The 19,026-nt window shown below is 47.2% G+C and overlaps 1 protein-coding gene across 1 annotated transcript in view; it reads right to left on the reverse strand.

Moving 5' to 3' along the window:
- CPOX (coproporphyrinogen oxidase) overlaps positions 1–2,897 on the reverse strand; it is a 20,408-nt gene extending 17,511 nt beyond the window's left edge. The window contains exons 1-2 of the mRNA XM_060172166.1: positions 2,408–2,897; positions 732–872 (exon numbers count right to left, since the gene is read on the reverse strand). Coding sequence (XP_060028149.1) covers positions 732–872; positions 2,408–2,882 — 616 coding nt within the window. The 5' untranslated portion in view covers positions 2,883–2,897. The remainder of the gene's footprint in view (positions 1–731; positions 873–2,407) is intronic.
- Positions 2,898–19,026: the final 16,129 nt, after the last annotated feature.

Genomic DNA, 19,026 nt, shown 5'->3' on the forward strand with positions numbered 1-19,026 from the left:
GACTGTATCTGACTGTTAACCGTAAACCGTGAATCTCCCCAATAAAGAAAAAAGTACAAACAAGAAACAGACCTTGAGAGGAGAGGCAGAGAAGGAGTGGGAGCCTGTCTGCAGCCCTGCTTCACCACCTGTGCAAGCTTTCCCCCTGCAGGTGGGGCACCAGGGGCTTGAACCCGGGTCCCTGCGCACTGCAACGTGAGCTGCACTCAGCCAGTTGTGCCCTGCCTGACTCCTTTTTTTTTTTTTTGCGAAGGAACCCACCACTCCTGGTGGCCTTTTTGTTGTTGTTCTTTGATAGAACAGAGGAATTGGGGGGGGGGGGGGGAAGGAGACAGACAGAGGGACGCCTCCAGTACTTGTTTCTCTGCTCATGAAGCTTCCTCCCTGCAGGTGGGGACCAGGGGCTTGAACCCGGGTCTTTACGCACGGTACTGCGTGTGCTGAATCAGGTGCGCCATGGCCCAGTCCCCCATGATACAATTTGGCATAGGAAAAAAAAAAAAAAAAATACACCGTGGCTTTTCCAACAGCCCAGTAATTGTGGGGGTCGGAGGCAGCGTAATGGGGACGCAAAGAGGCTTTCAAGCTTTCGGATCCTCGGTCCCAGGTTCCGTCCCCTGCACCGCAGTAAGCCAGAGTCGAGCGGGGCTCCGGTGAGATACATAAATGATCAAACTTAGGGGCAGGAGAGACAGGGGCTGCTGACAGGCGACTGGCGCTGCCTGCCGTACCGTCCTTGGCCTTCAGGTTTCTCCCTCTGCTCATCTGTTGGGCTGCTTCCTCAGAGAGGTCCCCGTGAACCACGGACACGTTCACCCCCGCTTTTTCAAAGACGTGTCCATCCTGAAGCACACAACTGATCCCACCTCCTCCTGTTCAGAGAAATAAAACGGAGAGAGAACGTGTGAGGGGACTGGCACCCAAACTGACGGCAGCGCGTGCCCGCGGAGGCTGAAATCGGGGGTTGTGCTCTTCCTCTGTCGTCTAGACCTCACAGGCGACCGCTGTCGGAGACCTGACCGCGCGGCCCCGGAGGTGGCCACGGCCCTTCCTTGCAGCGCGGGGGTCCCGAGTCCCCTCCCTGGCAGCCGGCACACGGACCAGAGCGAAGTCTGGTTTTTCTCTCTCCTCCTGTCTTTCTCATGAGTAAATAAGTGAACTCTTTTTAAAATCCCATCTCCACCCCTCAGATCCACTTCTCCTTCACTGACGAGCCAGAGCAGAGCGGTGGCCTTGGCGCCCTGCAGTCCGAGAGCTTTGGCCGCTGTGCGACTAAATTGACAACTTCCAGGTAGGAGAAAAATGAGGCGACTGGCTGAGCTTTCGGATGCCCACACTGTGTCCCAGTCCCGGGGTGTGTCCCCCTGTCCCCCTCACCCCCAGGGGTGTCCACCTGTCCCCCTCATTCCTGGGTGTCCCTCCGTCCCCCGCAGTCCCGGGGTGTGTCCCCCTGTCCCCCTCACCCTGGGGGCGTCCTCCTGTCCCCCGGGTGTCCATCTGTCCCCCTCGTCCCCCCCCCCCGGTGTCCACCTGTCCCCCTCATTCCTGGGTGTCCCTCCGTCCCCCGCAGTCCCGGGGTGTGTCCCCCTGTCCCCCTCACCCTGGGGGCGTCCTCCTGTCCCCCGGGTGTCCATCTGTCCCCCTCGTCCCCCCCCCCGGTGTCCACCTGTCCCCCTCATTCCTGGGTGTCCCTCCGTCCCCCGCAGTCCCGGGGTGTGTCCCCCTGTCCCCCTCACCCTGGGGGCGTCCTCCTGTCCCCCGGGTGTCCATCTGTCCCCCTCGCCCCCCGGGTGTCCACCTGTCCCCCTCATTCCTGGGTGCCCCCCCCGTCCCCCGCAGTCCCGGGGTGTGTCCCCCTGTCCCCCTCACCCTGGGGGCATCCTCCTGTCCCCCGGGTGTCCATCTGTCCCCCTCATTCCTGGGTGTCCACCTGTCCCCCTCGCCCCCCGGGTGTCCGCCTGTCCCCGGTGTCCACCTGTCCATGGTGTCCCCCTCGCCCCCCGTTGTCCGCCTGTCCCCCGGGGTGTGTCCACCTGTCCCCGGGGGGTGTCCGCCTGTCCCTAGGATGTGTCCCCCTCGCCCCCCGGGTGTCCGCCCGTCCCCCGATGTCCGCCTGTCCCCCGCCGTCCGCCCGTCCCCCGTGTCCGCCCGTCCCCGCCGTCCGCCCGTCCCCCGATGTCCGCCTGTCCGCCCGTCCCCCGCTGTCCGCCCGTCCCCCGTGTCCGCCCGTCCCCCGTGTCCGCCTGTCCCCCGATGTCCGCCTGTCCCCGCCGTCCGCCCGTCCCCCGCTGTCCGCCCGTCCCCCGTGTCCGCCTGTCCCCGCCGTCCGCCCGTCCCCCGCTGTCCGCCCGTCCCCCGTGTCCGCCCGTCCGCCCGTCCCCGCCGTCCGCCCGTCCGCCCGGCTCACCCTCCTCCCGCCGCCAGCGGTGCACGGAGAAGCGCGCGCCCGCGTCGAGCAGCTGCAGCGCCCCGCACAGCCGCGCCTGCGTGTCGAGCACGAGCAGCTCCATCCGCGTGCGCACGTCGTCCGGCCGCGCCCGCAGCTCGCTCAGCGCGCTCACCGGCGGCGCCATGAAGCGGCCGCAGCGCCGGCCCAGCTCGTCGTCGGGGTCCGCGTCGCCCGCCGCCCGCGCCATGTCCGCCCGCCGCACCGGCCCCGCGCCCGGCCCCAGCGCCGCCAACAGCCCCGCGCCCAGCCCCGCCGCGCCCAGCGCCGCCGCCAGCCCGAGCCCGGCCCCGCCGCCCCGCGCCCGCGCCCGCGGGAGCCCCAGCCCGCGCCGCTGCTCGCAGGCCGGAGGCCCGGGGGGGCGGCACGGCAGCCGGGGCCGGGCTCGCAGCGCCCCGCGGCCGCCCGCGCTCAGCCGCCACAGCTGCGCCGCCATGCTGCCCTCCGCCCTCTGCCCTCCGCCCTCTGCCCTCCGCCGTGAGCCGCGCCGGCTCCCCACACGCCTGACGACCGCCGCGGGGCGGGCGGCGGGGCACCGCTTCCGGGGCGGGCGCGGGGCCTGCTGGGACTTGTAGTCCGGCCCCTGCCGCCCGCTGTGAGCGGCGCCGGCTTCCGGGGCGGGCGCGGGGCCTGCTGGGACTTGTAGTCCGGCCCCTGCCGCCCGCTGCTGGGGCGGCGCTGGGAGAGAAAAATGGCTTTAAAAGGAAAGGACCCCGGTTCGAGCCCCCGGCTCCCCACCTGCAGGGGAGTCGCTTCACAGGCGGTGAAGCAGGTCCGCAGGTGTCTGTCTTTCTCTCCCCCCTCTGCCTCCCCCTCCTCTCTGCATTTCTCTCTGTCCTACCCAACAACGACGACATCAATAATATCTACAACAACAACAAAAACCAACAAGGGCAACAAAAGGGAAAAGAAATAAGTATTTAAAAAATAAATATAAGAAAAAGAATACAAATATAAAAAAATACGACAACAATAAAAAAAAAAAAACCAAAAGGGCAACAAAAGGGAAAAGAAATAAGTATTTAAAAAATAAATATAAGAAAAAGAATAAAAATATAAAAAATACGACAACAATAAAAAAAACCAACAAGGGCAACAAAAGGGAAAATAAATATTTAAAAAATAAATATAAAAAAAGAATACAAATATAAAAAATACGACAACAATAAAAAAACCAAAAGGGCAACAAAAGGAAAAATAAATAAGTATTAAAAAAAATAAATATATATAAAAGAGAATACAAATATAAAAAAATACGACAACAATAAAAACAACAACAAGGGCAACAAAATGGAAAATAAATAAGTATTTAAAAAATAAATATAGGGGCCGGGTGGTGGCGCACCTGGTTGAACAGTGCGGAGGACCCAGGTTCAAGTCCCCAGTCCCCACCTGCAGGGGGAGAGCTTCATGAGTGGTGAAGCAGGGATGCAGGTGTCTCTCTGTCTCTCTCCCTCTCTATCACCCTCTTTCCTCTTGATTTCTGGCTGTCTATCCAATAAATAAAGATAATAAAAATTATTATAAATAAATATAAAAAAGAATACAAATATAAAAAAATACGACAACAATTTAAAAAAACCAACAAGGGCAACAAAAGGGAAAATAAATAAACAAAAGGGTACAGAAGTTTCCAATGGAGGGGACCCTGTGGAACTGTACCTCTGCAATTACAATCTTCTTAATCATTATTAAATCACTAATTAAGAAAAAAAGGGAATAGGGAAACTTCCAATGGGGTGGGACGCAGAACTCTGGTGGTGGGAACTGTGCGGGACTATATCCCTGAGATCTGAGTCTTTTAAATCATTATTAAAACATTAATATTTTTTAATTAAAATTTATTTTCCCTTTTGTTGCCCTTGTTGTCTTTTTTATTATTGTTGTAGTTATTATTGTTGTTATTGATGTCATCATTGTTAGATAGGACAGAGAGAAATGGAGAGAGGAGGGGAAGACAGAGAGAGGGGGGGAGAGAAAGACAGATACCTGCAGACCTGCTTCACCGCCTGTGAAGCGACTCCCCTGCAGGTGGGGAGCCGGGGGCTCAAACTGGGGTCCTTACACGGTCCTTGCACTTTGCGCCACCTGTGCTTAACCCACTGCGCTACCGCCAGACTCCCATTAATAAATATTTTAAGAAAGAAATAGGGAAGATTCTAATGGAAGGGACGGGACACAGAACTCTGGTGGTGGGAACTGTGGCATTGTACCCCTGTGATCTTATGATTTTGTAAGTCAGTGTTAAGTTGCTAATAAGGTTAAAAAGAAAAGAATTTTGGTTCATCCTCCCGGAGGGACCAAGAACAAAGTTTCCAATGGAGAGGATGGGACACAGAATTCTGGTGGTGGGAACTGTGTGGAATTGCACCCCTGTGATCTTACAGCCTCGTTAATCATTATTAAATCAGTAGTAATAAAAGAAAGTGGATCCTGCTTCCCAGAAAGGTGGTTCCTGGCTAAGAAAACTGGGGTGCGAGGTGGGCAGTGAAACCACAGCGGAGAAAGGGGGGGAAAAAAACCTTCTTGTCACGAACAACCTGTGCTCTGCTGTTGGCTCAACCACAAGAAGGAGGGCTGGAGAAATATGGCCAAAGACTCTGCCACCCCAACCTTGACTTCGAGTTTTATTGTTTCTTTTACTGAGTAAAAGAGAAATTGAGCGAGTAAGGAGAGAGGGAAAGAAAAGGACAGATGGTCATTCTCATCCTGTGATGCAGGAGATTGAACACCTGTAGACCTGCTTCACCACTTGCGAAGCTTCCCCACCCCAGCTCTCTACCATAGGTGGGCTTGAACCTAGGTCCTTGACATGGAACTATGTGGTCTTAGCTAAGTGAGCCATCAGCCTGCCCCCTAACCCAGATTTTTCAAACGGGCTTTGCATACGGAGGCTCCATAACCATAATTCCCCCCCCCCCATTTTGGAGCTTGTAGAGTTGGTGCGACTAGTGGGGAGAGGGTAGGGGAGAGGGGCCTGGGAAGCGCCTCACTTTAGGGGAGCTTTTAATACAACGAGTTCCTAAGAAAATCACAAGAAAAGACATTCTGGGGTGAGCTCAGACCGACGGGTGCAGAGGCTCCTGTGCTAAATATGAATAGACACAGGCCCTGGGTCAGATCAGTGGGGTTTACAGTTAACAGTATTTGTATGCTCTTTGCATATTTGGGAGCTACTCTCTGCCCTAATCCAGCTTTCTAGTCCTACTCCCAACTCTGACACCATCTTCCCAGACAGGACTTCTCGCCCACCTGCACATGAGCTGTCCTGCCCAGGCAAAAAGTAGTAAAGTCACAGGCCCATTGGAATACAGCTGAAATAGACTTCCTAGCTTCTTCTAATATGAAGACCCCAAATCTTATCTGCTATACGCTTACCTTTAGGTTACTGTTTATCAAACCATTTGTTCTGCTTATATCTTATCACCTTTTAGCCACTAAGTAGCAGATGCTACTATGATTCCATCCTGATTTCCCTGGACAGACTGCCTCACCAATGAGTCCTGGAACCGCACCTCTCCTGAGCCCTGCCCCACTAGGGAAAGATAAAAAAAAAAAAAAAAGGGCTGGGGGTGTGGATTCACATGCCAATAATATGCATGTCTAGCAGGGAAGTAATTACATAAGCCAGAACTCCCACCTTTTGCACCCCATAATGATCCTGGGTCCATACTTCCAGAGGGAGAAAGAATAGGAAGCTTCCAATGGAGGATATGGGATACAGAACTCTGGTGGTGGGAATTGTGTGGAATTGTATCCCTCTTAACCCACAATCTTCTTGATCATTATTAAATCACTAATAAAGCAAATAAAAAAAAAAAGACATTCTGGAACCAAGTTAATATGACAATTCTGTCATCAAAATCTACCCAGCCCTTGCTCCTACAATGCCCACTAGATTCTCTTAGAAATAAGAAGAGCGTGTGGTCCGGGAGGTGGTGCAGTGGATAAGGCACTGGACTCTGAAGCATGAGGTCCTGAGTTCAATCCCCGGCAGCACATGTACCAGAGTGATGTCTGGTTCTTTCTCTCTCCTATCATTTCTCATGAATCAATCAATAAAATCTTAAAAAAAAAAAAAAAGAAAGAAAGAAAGAAGAGCAGGGTCTGGGCGGTGGCACAGCGGTTAAGCGCACGTGGCGCAAACCGCGAGGACTGGCGCAAGGATCCTGGTTGGAGCCCCTGGCTCCTCACCTGCAGGGGAGTCGCTTCACAGGTGGTGAAGCAGGTCTGCAGGTGTCTGTCTTTCTCTCTGCCTCTCTGTCTTCCCCTCCTCTCTCCATTTCTCTCTGTCCTATGCAACAACAATGACATCAATAACAACAACAATAAACAATAAGGGCAACAAAGGGGAAAAGATGGCCGCCAGGAGCAGTGGATCCGTACTGCAAGTCCCAGTGATAACCCTGGAGGCAAAAAAAAAAAAAAGAAGAAAGAAAGAAAAAGAAATAGAGGGGGTCAGGTGGTAGCGCAGCGGGTTAAGCGCACGTGGCACAAAGCGCAAGGACTGGCTAAGGATCCCGGTTGGAACCCCCAGCTCCCCACCTGCAGGGAAGTCATCTCACAAGCAGTGAAGCAGGTCTGCAGGTGTCTGTCTTTCTCTCCCCCCTCTGTCTTTCCCTCCTCTCTCCATTTCTCTCTGTCCTGTCCAACAACAATGACATCAATAACAACAACAATGATAACCACAACAGAAATAAAACTACAAGGGCAACAAAAGGGGGGAAAAAGGCCTCCAGGAGCAGTGGATCTGTGGTGCAGGCACCAAGCCCCAGCAATAACCCTGGAGAAAATCATCGCTCACAGGTAATACCCCAGCAACTATAAATTGGGCTAGGCTGACCTGCTTATTTCTTCCATCCTGAACATCCACTCCTCCCAACACAAATATTTCACAGAAACGAGGAAAGAAGCAGCAAGAAAAAGATCTACAGATGTGTGTTATTGTGTTTCCCGCAACCACTCCACAGACACACGTTTCTGAACATAAAGGTCTGATAATGAGTGTCATAGACTAATTTACTCCTTAAGCCTCTAGGAGGATGATTTTTGATACACATTTTATAATATGTATTTATAGAATAGAGACAGAAATCAAAATGTGTGTGGGTAAGAGAGGGGCGAGGCAGTGTGTACTTGGTTAAGCACAGACATTACAGAGTGCAAGGACCTGGGGTCAGATCCCTGGTCCCCACCTGCAGGGAGTGGGGAAGCAGGGCTACAGGTGTCTCTCTGTCTCTCTTCCTCTCTCTATCCCCCTCTCTTCTCAGTTTTTCTCTGTTTCTATCTGACAAATGAATAAGTAATTTTAGAAAGAATAAAAAAAAAAAAACAGAGAGAAACACCTGCAGCCCTGCTTCACTATTTGGGAAGATTTCCCTTGCAGGTGGAGACTTGGGACTTGAACCTGGGGGCTTGAACCTGTGTGTGGTAACATGTGCACCAGCACCAGCCCCTGTGATGATTTTCAAATGCTTAGTGGTGAGTAATTGAAGGCACTGATGGCTGTCATCACAAGGCTTTCCCTTGGTGCTCGGAGTAGCGGTGAAACGTGCATGGTGGTCCAGATCTGTTGTCTGTCTATGGCAGGAATTCTGTTCTCCTCCTGCTGCATCTGCTGCTCTCTCCAGGGACACAGTGTTAGGTCGGTGGATAGACTTGACTCCCTAGGAGAGTCGAAACGTGGAATGAGAACTGCATTGACCACGTTGGAGAACATGAATGGCTTTCAGCCAGAGTGTAACTCACAGGCAGGCTGGCTGGGTGGAGGCAGAGAGGGGTAGATGAGTCCTATCACTGCAGGAAGGGCTGTTTGCCTGTGCTGGGGGTTGACTGGGTCTGTGGAGATAACCCCCCTGGCCCCATAGGTATGTGTATTTCCCCGGTAGGGATCCTCTTTAGTATTTCTCTGTTTCTCAGAATATTCATAGAGGCAGGAAAAGATAAGATACCACCAAGTGGTTTCAACATTTGCCCAGTCAGATAGGCAGGTCGTGAGCCAACTGCAGTGCCTTCAGATTCCTGTCCTCCATCCTCTATCCCTCCACACAAAGGACCTCTCTTCTCCCCTGCCCCCTTTCTCTCACCACCTTATTATTCTATGCTTACAGCCTGGACTAGTGTGAGTTTGAATTACATTGATAGATTATATATATATATATCGATATTATACAACTATATAAAATTGTCTCTAAATTTAGTTTATCAATGGAGGATAAAGGCCACCCTCTAAGGAGGCAACTCCAGGCAGCAGAAAGTGAGCAGGGACAAATGATAATCTTGGAATAAGTTGGAAAATATAAGCTATGAGGTAGGTGTTCCCATACTTCTTCAAGCCCAGTGTCCTGTCCTGCTTTATGCTCATTGTGACCCTACAAGTTGAAAAGATTCTAAATAGCCTTATCGCAAACTCAGCTGTGCATACGTAAGAACCATTTTCCAAAACCTGTGTGCTTCTCAGAATCCTTGAGAACTTCATCTTTCCTTCATTTCACCAAACTCTGTTGAACATAGCTGACGTTAGGTCTCACTTTAGGGTTTTTTTTTTTTTTAAATGTATTTATCTGTTTACTTATTGGATAGAGAAGATAGAAATCAAAGGGAAAGGAAGAAAGAGAGAGAGAAAGAGAGACACTTGTAGACCTGTTTTGCCACTCAAGAACTTTGGGACCAGGGATTTCTTCCTGGGTCTGTGTGCACTGTGACATGTTTCCTCTATCCGGTGCACCACACCACTGCCCAGCTGTAAATGGTTAATCTGTCTGTTCTGCCCAGACCTCTCACAGACCCCTCTCTCCACCATCACTGGTCACTGCCATCAGGAACATCAGCACGAGCCCTCCTGTGGCCTCCCCAGGACCTGTCCTCACTGCAGAGCAGCCATGGTGGGGACTCCCCACTCTCTGAAGGGAGGCTGGTCAGCCTGCTCTGCCCCTCGAGGAAGACGGGTCCTGACATGAGAGCAGCCTGGAAGGTTCCAGCTGTGACCATGGACTGTGAGCTCAGACTGACAGGGACTCAGAGGTCACACAGGCTCCTGTGTAAACCTGAATAGACATGGGCCCTGGGTCAGATCGATGGGGTAAACAGTTAATTTTATTCATTGATTTTCTTCAAGATTGAGAGCTACTCTCTGCTCAAATCCTATTTCTAGTCCTATTTTATATTTTAATTAATAATTAATTTTATATTTTAATATTTTAATTTAGTCCTATTTTATATTTTAATTTAATATTTTTATCCAATTCCATGTTAACTATCAAGCTCAAGAAAAAAAACTATGACAGTCCTAGGAACATACCTAAAATAGATTTCCTTATTTCTTTCCACCCTGAGATCCCTATTCTCATCTTCTTTATTTTTCTACTTTTTCGTTCCTATTCATGAATCATTTTGTCCTGATTTATATTTTACTACCTTTCAGCCACCAAGTTGCAGGTGCTACCATGACGCCATCCTAACTTCCCTGGACAGATGCCCTCACCCATGTGTCCTGGAGCCTCCCCTCCCCAGAGCCCTGCCCCACTAGGGACAGACAGACACAGGCTGGGGGTGTGGGTCCACCTGCCAACACCCATGTCCAACAGAGAAGCAATTACAGAAGCCAGACTTTCCACCTTCTGCTCCCCATAAAAAATTTGGGTCCATATTCCCAGAGGGATGAAGAACAGGGAAGCTTCCATGGAGGGGACACAGAACCCTGGTGGTGGGAACTGTGTGGAGTTGTAGCCCTGTGATCTTATAATCTTTTTAGTCATTATTAAATAACTAATAAAAAGTAAAATAGAAAAGAAGGAATGTATTGGAAGACAACATTTAAAAATTATACACAGTGGAATTGGGATCTTCTGCACAGAGCAGGTAAGAGTTCATTAACTATCGATTGTCTTTTTGAACCCTAAGACAGCAGGAACCTCACATCTCCACTATAGAGCCTCTACTTCCCCCAGTCCTGGAACCCTTGGATAGGGCCCACTTTCCCGTATGCCTCTCCCAATCCATATCAAATAATATTGCATCCGCCGATCACAACCTAACCAACGCAATGATTGCCACCTCAACATGCTTCACTTCAGACTGTGTCCAGAGACTTCATGTGTGGAGTGAAAACCCTTCAGCTTCATTACTCGGGTGAGACCTTTCCTTTCATAGTATACTCTAATTTCATCTCAGGTGGTTCACTTTCTAACAAAGTCCCATAACCTAGATATACATCAGTTTCTGTGAGAGAGAGCATATGTCCACACGTATCCATAAACTACTGCAAAATATATACCTGAAAGCAGAAGTACACTAGAGTTTGCAGTGAGTATCCCCCTAACACTTCCTCTCCACTATTCCAAGCTTTGGGTCCATGATTGCTCAACAACTTGTTTGGCTTTGTATGTTAACTCTCTTTTCAGTCACCAGGTTCCAGATGTCATCAGGATGCCGGCCAGGCTTCCCTGGACTGAAGACCCCACCAATGTGTCCTGGAGCTCCACTTCCCCAGAGAACCACCCTACTAGGGAAAGAGAGAGGCAGACTGGGAGTATGGACCGACCAGTCGACGCCCATGTTCAGCGGGGAAGCAATTACAGAAGCCAGACCTTCTACCTTCTGCATCCCACAATGACCCTGGGTCCATGCTCCCAGAGGGACAGAGAATGGGAAAGCTATCAGGGGAGGGGGTGGAATATGGAGATTGGGTGGTGGGAATTGTGTGGAGTTGTACCCCTCCTACCCTATGGTTTTGTTGATTAATCCTTTCTTATATAAAAAAAAAAGAGTTCTGATACGTCACTGATCAGTGTGTGCCTGTCTCCTGCGCAGACAAGAGGGCAGTTATCTTCTATCAAATATTTTTGATTTGGATGAACTAAAATGGCTCTCAGAAAAATGCATCGATCACCGTGGAAATTGTGGTTTTATTTATTATTTCCTTTTGTTGCCCTTGTTGTTTAACATTGTTGTGGTTATTGATGTCATTGTTGTTGGATAGGACAGAGAGAAATGGAGAGGGGAGGGGAAGACAGAGAGGGGGAGAGAAAGACAGACACCTGCAGACCTGCTTCACCGCCTGTGAAGCGACTCCCCTGCAGGTGGAAAGCCGGGGATTCGAACCGGGATCCTTATGCAGGTCCTTGTGCTTTGCGCCACATGTGCTTAACCCGCTGTGCTACCGCCCGACCCCCGAGAAATGTTGCTTTAAGTGTATCCCTTCAGGCTGTGTAAGCATTTGCAATCTGCACTGTGTTAGTTTGTATTCAGGTAACTGTGGTTATAATATTACGAAGCTTCAAGTATACAGCATTGTAAATCCACATCTGTAAAACGACACCACGCTAACTACCAGTAGGCCCTTTCCACCCTTGAGCATACGGCTGATGGCTCTGTCGGGTCTACGTCCTTCCCTCTGCTTCAGGCAGCCAGTCTTTAGTCCATATGGTAAGGATATGCCTTCTTGTTTGATTTTATTTGCCATTAGTTCTGTTTCTTTATCTTCTACGATGAGTTAAATCACAAGCTGTTTTCCTTTCTCAGTCGTGTGTGTGCGCGTGTGTGAATTACTTTGGGGAAGAATTCTGACCCAGAGTGGACTCTCTATGTGTGTATCTCTGCTCTAGTTCCCTTTACACTCTTGTTACCCCTAGAATATACACTGGATAGTAGATTTGCATAACTGTCTATTCTTGCTATCCTCTCTTTCTTTTCTCTTTCTTCACTGGGATTTGGTTACTATTTTTTCACGGACTGGAGAAATTTTTTGGCTAACTGGTAACGATTAAACTCCTTCAATACTTACTTCAGTTGCTACTGTAATTCCGGAGGTTGGTGAGTGCAATTGTCATAAAGGTATTTAGTACAGTGTTACTTGTGCTCAAAACACAACAACTGAGGAACAACAGAGCATTAAAAAAAAAAAAAGAGAGAGAGAAACACATAAATAAAAAAAAATGGGTAGATTAAAAACAAATAAAACTGCTACCCCAATGAATGAAGACAAGAGCCCAGAAGAAACTAAAAATCAGCCAGAAGTAACCATAGATAAGAAAAGTATGCAAGCAATAATAAACTTATTAATCACAGAAATGAAAACAACATTGGAGGAAAGGAATGGCAGTATTAGGGAAACAACAGTTGAGACCCCCAAGGAAAATACTGATTATCTTGAGACAATTAGAGAACTGAAAGCTGAAATAGCTGTAATGAAGAAAGAAGCTGAGGCAAGGGAAAGCAGACTAACAGAAGCAGAAAACAGAATTAGTCAGACAGAGGATGAGTTAGAGAAAACTAAGAAAGAGGTGAAAGAGCTTAAAAAGAGATTGAGAGACACTGAAAACAACAACAGAGACATATGGGATGATCTCAAAAGAAGTAACATTCGTATAATTGGCCTGCCAGAGGAAGAAAGAGAGGAAGGGGAAGCAAACATTCTAGAGGAAATAATACAAGAAAATTTCCCAGACCTGAATAACAGAAAGGATATCAAGGTGCAAGAGGCCCAGAGAGTACCAAACAGAATCAACCCAGACCTGAAAACACCAAGACACATCATAGTCACAATGAGAAGAAGTAAGGATAAAGAAAGGATCCTAAAGGCTGCAAGAGAGAAACAAAAAGTCACATACAGGGGAAAACCCATAAGACTTTCTGCAGATTTCTCAACTCAAACTCTAAAAGCCAGAAGGGAGTGGCAAGATATCTATCGAGCACTGAATGAAAAAGAGTTTCAACCAAGGATAATATATCCTGCTAGACTTTCATTCAAGCTAGATGGAGGGATCAAAACCTTCTTAGACAAACAACAGTTAAAGGAGGCAACTATCACCAAGCCGGCCCTGAAAGAGGTACTAAAAGACCTCTTATAAACAAGAACACCACTATAATACTTGTAATATATCAGAGTAAACAAATTGTTTTTTAGAACAATGGCACTACAATACATTAAATCCATAATATCAATAAATGTCAATGGCTTAAACTCACCCATCAAAAGGCACAGGGTGGGGGGATGGATCAGAAAACATAACCCAACCATATGCTGCTTGCAAGAATCCCATCTGTCACAACAAGATAAACACAGACTTAAAGTGAAAGGATGGAAAACTATCATACAGGCTAACGGTTTCTTTATCTTCTACGATGAGTTAAATCACAAGCTGTTTTCCTTTCTCAGTCGTGTGTGTGCGCGTGTGTGCATGTGTGTGCATAAATGTGTGTACGTGTGTGCCCTTGCACGTGTGTACACATGTGTGCGTGCATATGTGAATGTGCAGGTGTGTATACATGTGTGAGTGTGTGTTTGCGTGCATGTGTGTGTATGTGCGTGTGTGTATGTGCGTGCCTGTGCATGTGTGTGAGTGTGTGCACATGTGTGTGCATGCATATGTGTGCATGAATGGGCATATGTTTGAGTGTGCATGTGCATGTCTGTCTGTGTGTGCAGGTGTGTGCGTGTATACGTGTGTGAGTGTGCACGTGTGTGAGTGCGCACATGTGTGTGTGTGTGTGTGTGTGTGTTTGTGTGTGTGTGCACGTGCATGTGTTCATGCCAGGCATGTGTTGCCAGAGCTTTGCACAGCCAAGACGCTGCCACTTTTATGTTGCGTTTCCCCCATTATTTCTGCTTCATAATGGGACAGAGACAGGAAGAAACAACAGCACAGCTCCCCCACCTGTGAAGAAGCTTTCGCAGGTGCCTGGGTGCAACCTGCGTGGTGCTAGGCCACAACATGGGGCTCAAGCCTGGGAAGGTGAGTCCCTACTGGGTGAGCCACTTCCTGCTTCTCAGTCTGACTTACTTTACTGCACGGCAGCCTCTAGATTCACCTGTGTTGCTGCACACGGCACAAGTTTATCTGTTTTTTGTAGCTCAACAGTGGGATCTTCAACTCTAGTGAGTTAGATGGGAGTGTGACTGCCAGTCTCTGAGAGCTGGCCTTGCAGTTTATGAACTTAGACGACTGCTGAACATTCCAGTACTTTAGTCTGCTAACCCACCAGAGGAAGTTAGAAAAGCCATTACCCCCTTAGTTTTGTTTTAGTGATTCAACGAGCCAACATGAAACACAGCCTATAATCTGACAATGAATTCTATGACGACCACTTTCAATAAAGATACTGATGCAGGAATATTCCAGAATTGCCTTTGAGAAACACACAATTATTTTATATGTGCATTTATTTTATAAAAATACACATCTTTAAATGTTTAAGCATTTATTTATTCATTTATTTATTCATTAGGGATAGAAAGAAAGAGAAGAAAGAGGAGGAGGAGGAGGAGAGGATCGAGAGAAGGGAGAGGGAAAAAAAAAAGGAGGGAACCAGAGTGTCACCCTGACATATGTGTGATGTCAGGGATCAGATTTGGGAACTCATGCTTGAGAGTCAACACTTTATTCACTGTACCACATCCCGGGGTGTACAGAACTAGAAAGGAAGAAAAGAAGGAGAAAAATAGAGAGAAAGAAAAGAGAGAGGGAGAGGGAGAGGGAGGAAAAATACTCTAGGGGCCTGGTGTTGAACTCTCAGGCATGAGGTCCTGAGTTCAATTCCTGGCATTTCATGTGCCTAACTATCCTCTCTCTCTCTCTCTCTCTCTCTCTCTCTCATTCTCTCTCATTCTTTCTCTCTCTCTCTCCTCTCATAAATTAACAGATAAATCTTATTTTTAAAAAAATTACTATAAGGCTGGGGAGGAAGGCCAGAGCATTGCTTATCTCTGGCTGATGGTGGTGCTGGGGATTGAGCCTAGGACTTCAAGACCTCAAGCATAAAAATATTTTTGTGGGAGTCGGGTGGTAGAGCAGTGGGTTAAGCACAGGTGGCGCAAGACTCAAGGACCGGCAGAAGGATCCCGGCTCAAGCCCCTGGCTCCCCACCTGCAGGGGAGTCACTTCATAGTGAAGCGGGTCTGCAGGTGTCTGTCTTTCTCTCCCCTTCTCTGTCTTGCCCTCCTCTCTCCATTTCTCTCTGTCCTATCCAACAACGCCGACATCAATAATAACTACAACAATAAAACAACAAGGACAACAAAAGGGAATAAATAACTATAAAAAAAATTTTTTTAAATCTTTTTATACAACCACTAAGCTTTCTTTCCAGACCATGGTTACATATTCTAAACCCAAAAGAGGAGACATGGGTTTTACCTATTTACACTTAGCATATTTTTAAAATGGAGAAATAGATATTGCAAAGAGGGTTATTACAGAATAGATCCGTGACACATGAGACTTGGCTGAACAGACAAGTAGAAACTGATCCTGGCAGAGAGGTCCCCGAGGTCAACTCCCTTTGTCATGCATCATTATAGTCACCCTGAAGGTATGAGAGAAAAGGCTCGTCTAATGATTTTCCCTAACACTGTTGACCCTGCTGTTTGGATGGTGGCAGAACAGCGGCGGCAAGTTGTAGACTGAGCCAAAGGGACTGACCTTAGTTCTCTCTCCTCTTTCAGCCTCCCATTCTGGCTGGGATGATGGCAGATCAGAAGTTAGCCTTACTCTGCTTGCTGTCTGTTAGGTCAGATACTTAACAACGTTCATACTTCCTGGAAATCCATCTCATCATCTACGAGCTCACCAGGCAAGATGCAGAACACGCTCCTCTTTTTAGTTCCTGGTGCCATGTAAACCAGTCTGCTTTTTCTCTGGTAAAAACAGAGTTCACAAAAGCCCTCTCTGTAACTGGGGGCTGGGCAGTGGCAAACATCGCCACGTGTAAGGAGAAAGTTCAAGCCCCACTCTTCACCTGCAGGGGGTTCTGCTTCACGAGCAATGAAGCAGGTCTGCAGGTGTCTTTCTCTGACACTCTCTGTCTCCCCCTCTTCTCTCAATTTCTCTTTTCTATCAAATAGAATAGAAAGGAAAAAAAAAAGGAAAAAGTGGTTTTTGGGAGCAGTGAATTCATAATGCCAGCACCAAACCCTAGCAATAACACTGGTGGAAATAAAAAGAAATAAATAGGGCTGAGGAGATAGCACAGTGGTTATGCAAAAAGACTTTCATGCCTGAGGCACCAAACATCCCAAGTTCAGTCCTCAGCACCAAGAGCTGAGTAGTGCTCAGCTAGAATAAAATAAAATGAATCAATTCATAAGAGAGATGCTTATTTCTTTTTAAAAATATTTTTACTTATTTTATTTATTCATTTTACCTAATTTAATGAGAGATACTGACAGAACGATATACACAGAGGGAGAGAGAGAGAAAGGGAGAGGAAGAGAGAGAGAGGGAGACAGAGAGAGAGAAAGAAATGAGAGAGAGAGAGGGAGAGAGAGAGGGAGAGAGAGAGAGTAGGAGAGAGAGGGAAGGAGAGAGAGAGAGGGAGAGAGAGAAAGAGAGAGAGACAGACAGAGAGAGAGAAAGAAAGAGAGAGGGAGGGAGAGAGAGAGAGGGAGAGGGAGAGAGAGAGACTGCTCAAGTCTGACTTATAGTAGTGCTGAGGTGTTTATTTCTACCCCTTTTGCCTCTAAGGGTTAAAATCCATAGTTAATAAATCCTAGAGCGTTGGTGGTGTTGTCCAAGTGTAATTATTTCTGTGGTTAATCTAGGCATGTGGTTAGTCATGACCAGCTGAAATTGACTCAGACTATTCAAGTGGGAACTCTAGAACTGAAAAGTTCAGTATTTAAAACAAACAGTTCATTGAATAGGCTCACAAGAGACGGAAGATTTTTCAGGAGCAAAGTCACTGAATTTAAAGAAAAGTCAATAGGAATCATTTAACCTGAATAACATAAATTTTTTTAAAAATTATTGAAATTAGAACAAAAAAGAAGAAGAAGAAAGATACCTCGATGACCTCTTGGGTCAATGTCAAGGTGAACAGATATTTATAGTCAGAACTAAGAGGGGGAGAAATGTGGCAAAAACATTTGAAAAAAACACTGATCCCAAGTTCCCAAACTGTATACAAAGGAGTTCAATCCACAAATAAAGGAAGCTCATAAATACCAGGTAGGATAAGCACACACACTCACACCTTGGAACATTATAGTCACACTGATAAACACGGAAGATAAAGAAAAAAAGCTATTTTTTCGGGGTGGGGGGAGGGCTAGGTAGGTCAGAGAGAAATTGAGAGAGGAGGGAGAGATAAGGAGGGATAAAAAGAGACACCTGCACACCTGGTTCACTGCTTGTGAAGGGTCCCCCTGCAGTGGGGATGGGAGCTTGAACCCAGGTCCCTGTGCTTGGTAATATGCGCACTTAACCAGATACACCACCACCTGACCACCAAGGGGAAAAAAAAACACTCTAAATAAAAGCTAAAGTACATATTTCTTACAATGGGAAAAATGATATGAGTAATGACTGACTTTTAAAAAATTTGTAGTTATTATTGTTATTGATGTCGTTATTGATGCCATTGTTGTTGTTGGATAAGAAATGGAGAGAGGAGAGGAAGACAGAGATGAGGAGAGAAAGACAGACACCTGCAGACCTGCTTCATTGCCTGTGAAGCGACTCCCCTGCAGGTGGGGAGCTGGAGGCTCGAACCGGGATCCTTAAGCTGGTCCTTGTGCTTTGTGCCACGTGCGCTAAACCTGTTGCGCTACCGCCCGACTCCCAATGACTGACTTTTGTGTTATTGTTATTTCTGAAGCTTCACCACTCCAGGCCAACTTTTCAGGTCGGAGGCAACAGAGTAAAAGAGGTAAAGACGCCACCGCCCTGGAGCGGCCTCAGCAGCAGAACTGGACTTGAGTTGATGACTCACTTGCAGTGGAAACCAGAAGACAACACAATGCCTTTTTTAGGGAAAAACCAGGAAAGAAAGAAGTGAAAAACATATTAACCCAGAGTTCCTTCTTCAGAGAAAACATTCCTCAAAAATCAGAGTAAAATAAAGACATATTTTCAAGTATATGAAAACTGAAAGAAGCAATTATTAAAGTATAAATGACTATTTTTTCCATTCTTAGTAAAAAAAAAAACTGCTTACAGGACAAATAATAGCATTGCATTACTGGCTTCTTATATACAGGATAGATACAACAACAGAACAAAGAATGAGAGAAGGATAAATGGATTATGTTGTTATAATGTTCGCAAGGTGGCCCAGTATTAACTTTAAGAAAACTTACAATTGCGGATGAACAACATAATCATTAGAATGCTACTTTAAAGGGGCCAGGTGGTGGTGCTCTTAATGGAGCACACATGTTGTCACGCATAAGAAGCTGAGTTCACGCCCTCGGTGCCCACCTGCAAGGTGGGAAGCTTCAGAAGTGGTGAGGCATCTGTCTTTCTGCAGACGTCTGTCTTTCTAAGCCACCCCTTTCTTTCTTTCCTTCCCTCTCGATTTCTCTGTCTCTATTCTAAACAAATAAAATACATTTTTTAAAAAGAATATTGCTTGCAAAAAAACCAAAAAACAACTAAAATACAATAGAGCAATTAAGATGGATATTTTTGTTAGTTCAAAAGACAAAAACAAAGGAACAGAATTGGGAGACATAGAAAACATGATAAAATGATAAGGTCTTTGTTTATCATTTGAAGAAAAGCACTGCCCCATTTTTGTACATCTTAAGCATTCTTACAGAACTGTTTTCTAAAGATTTTATCTATTCAGTTAGTTTTAGAAAA

This window comes from Erinaceus europaeus, chromosome 14 (genome assembly GCF_950295315.1).
Source record: "Erinaceus europaeus chromosome 14, mEriEur2.1, whole genome shotgun sequence".
NCBI lineage: Eukaryota > Metazoa > Chordata > Mammalia > Eulipotyphla > Erinaceidae > Erinaceus > Erinaceus europaeus.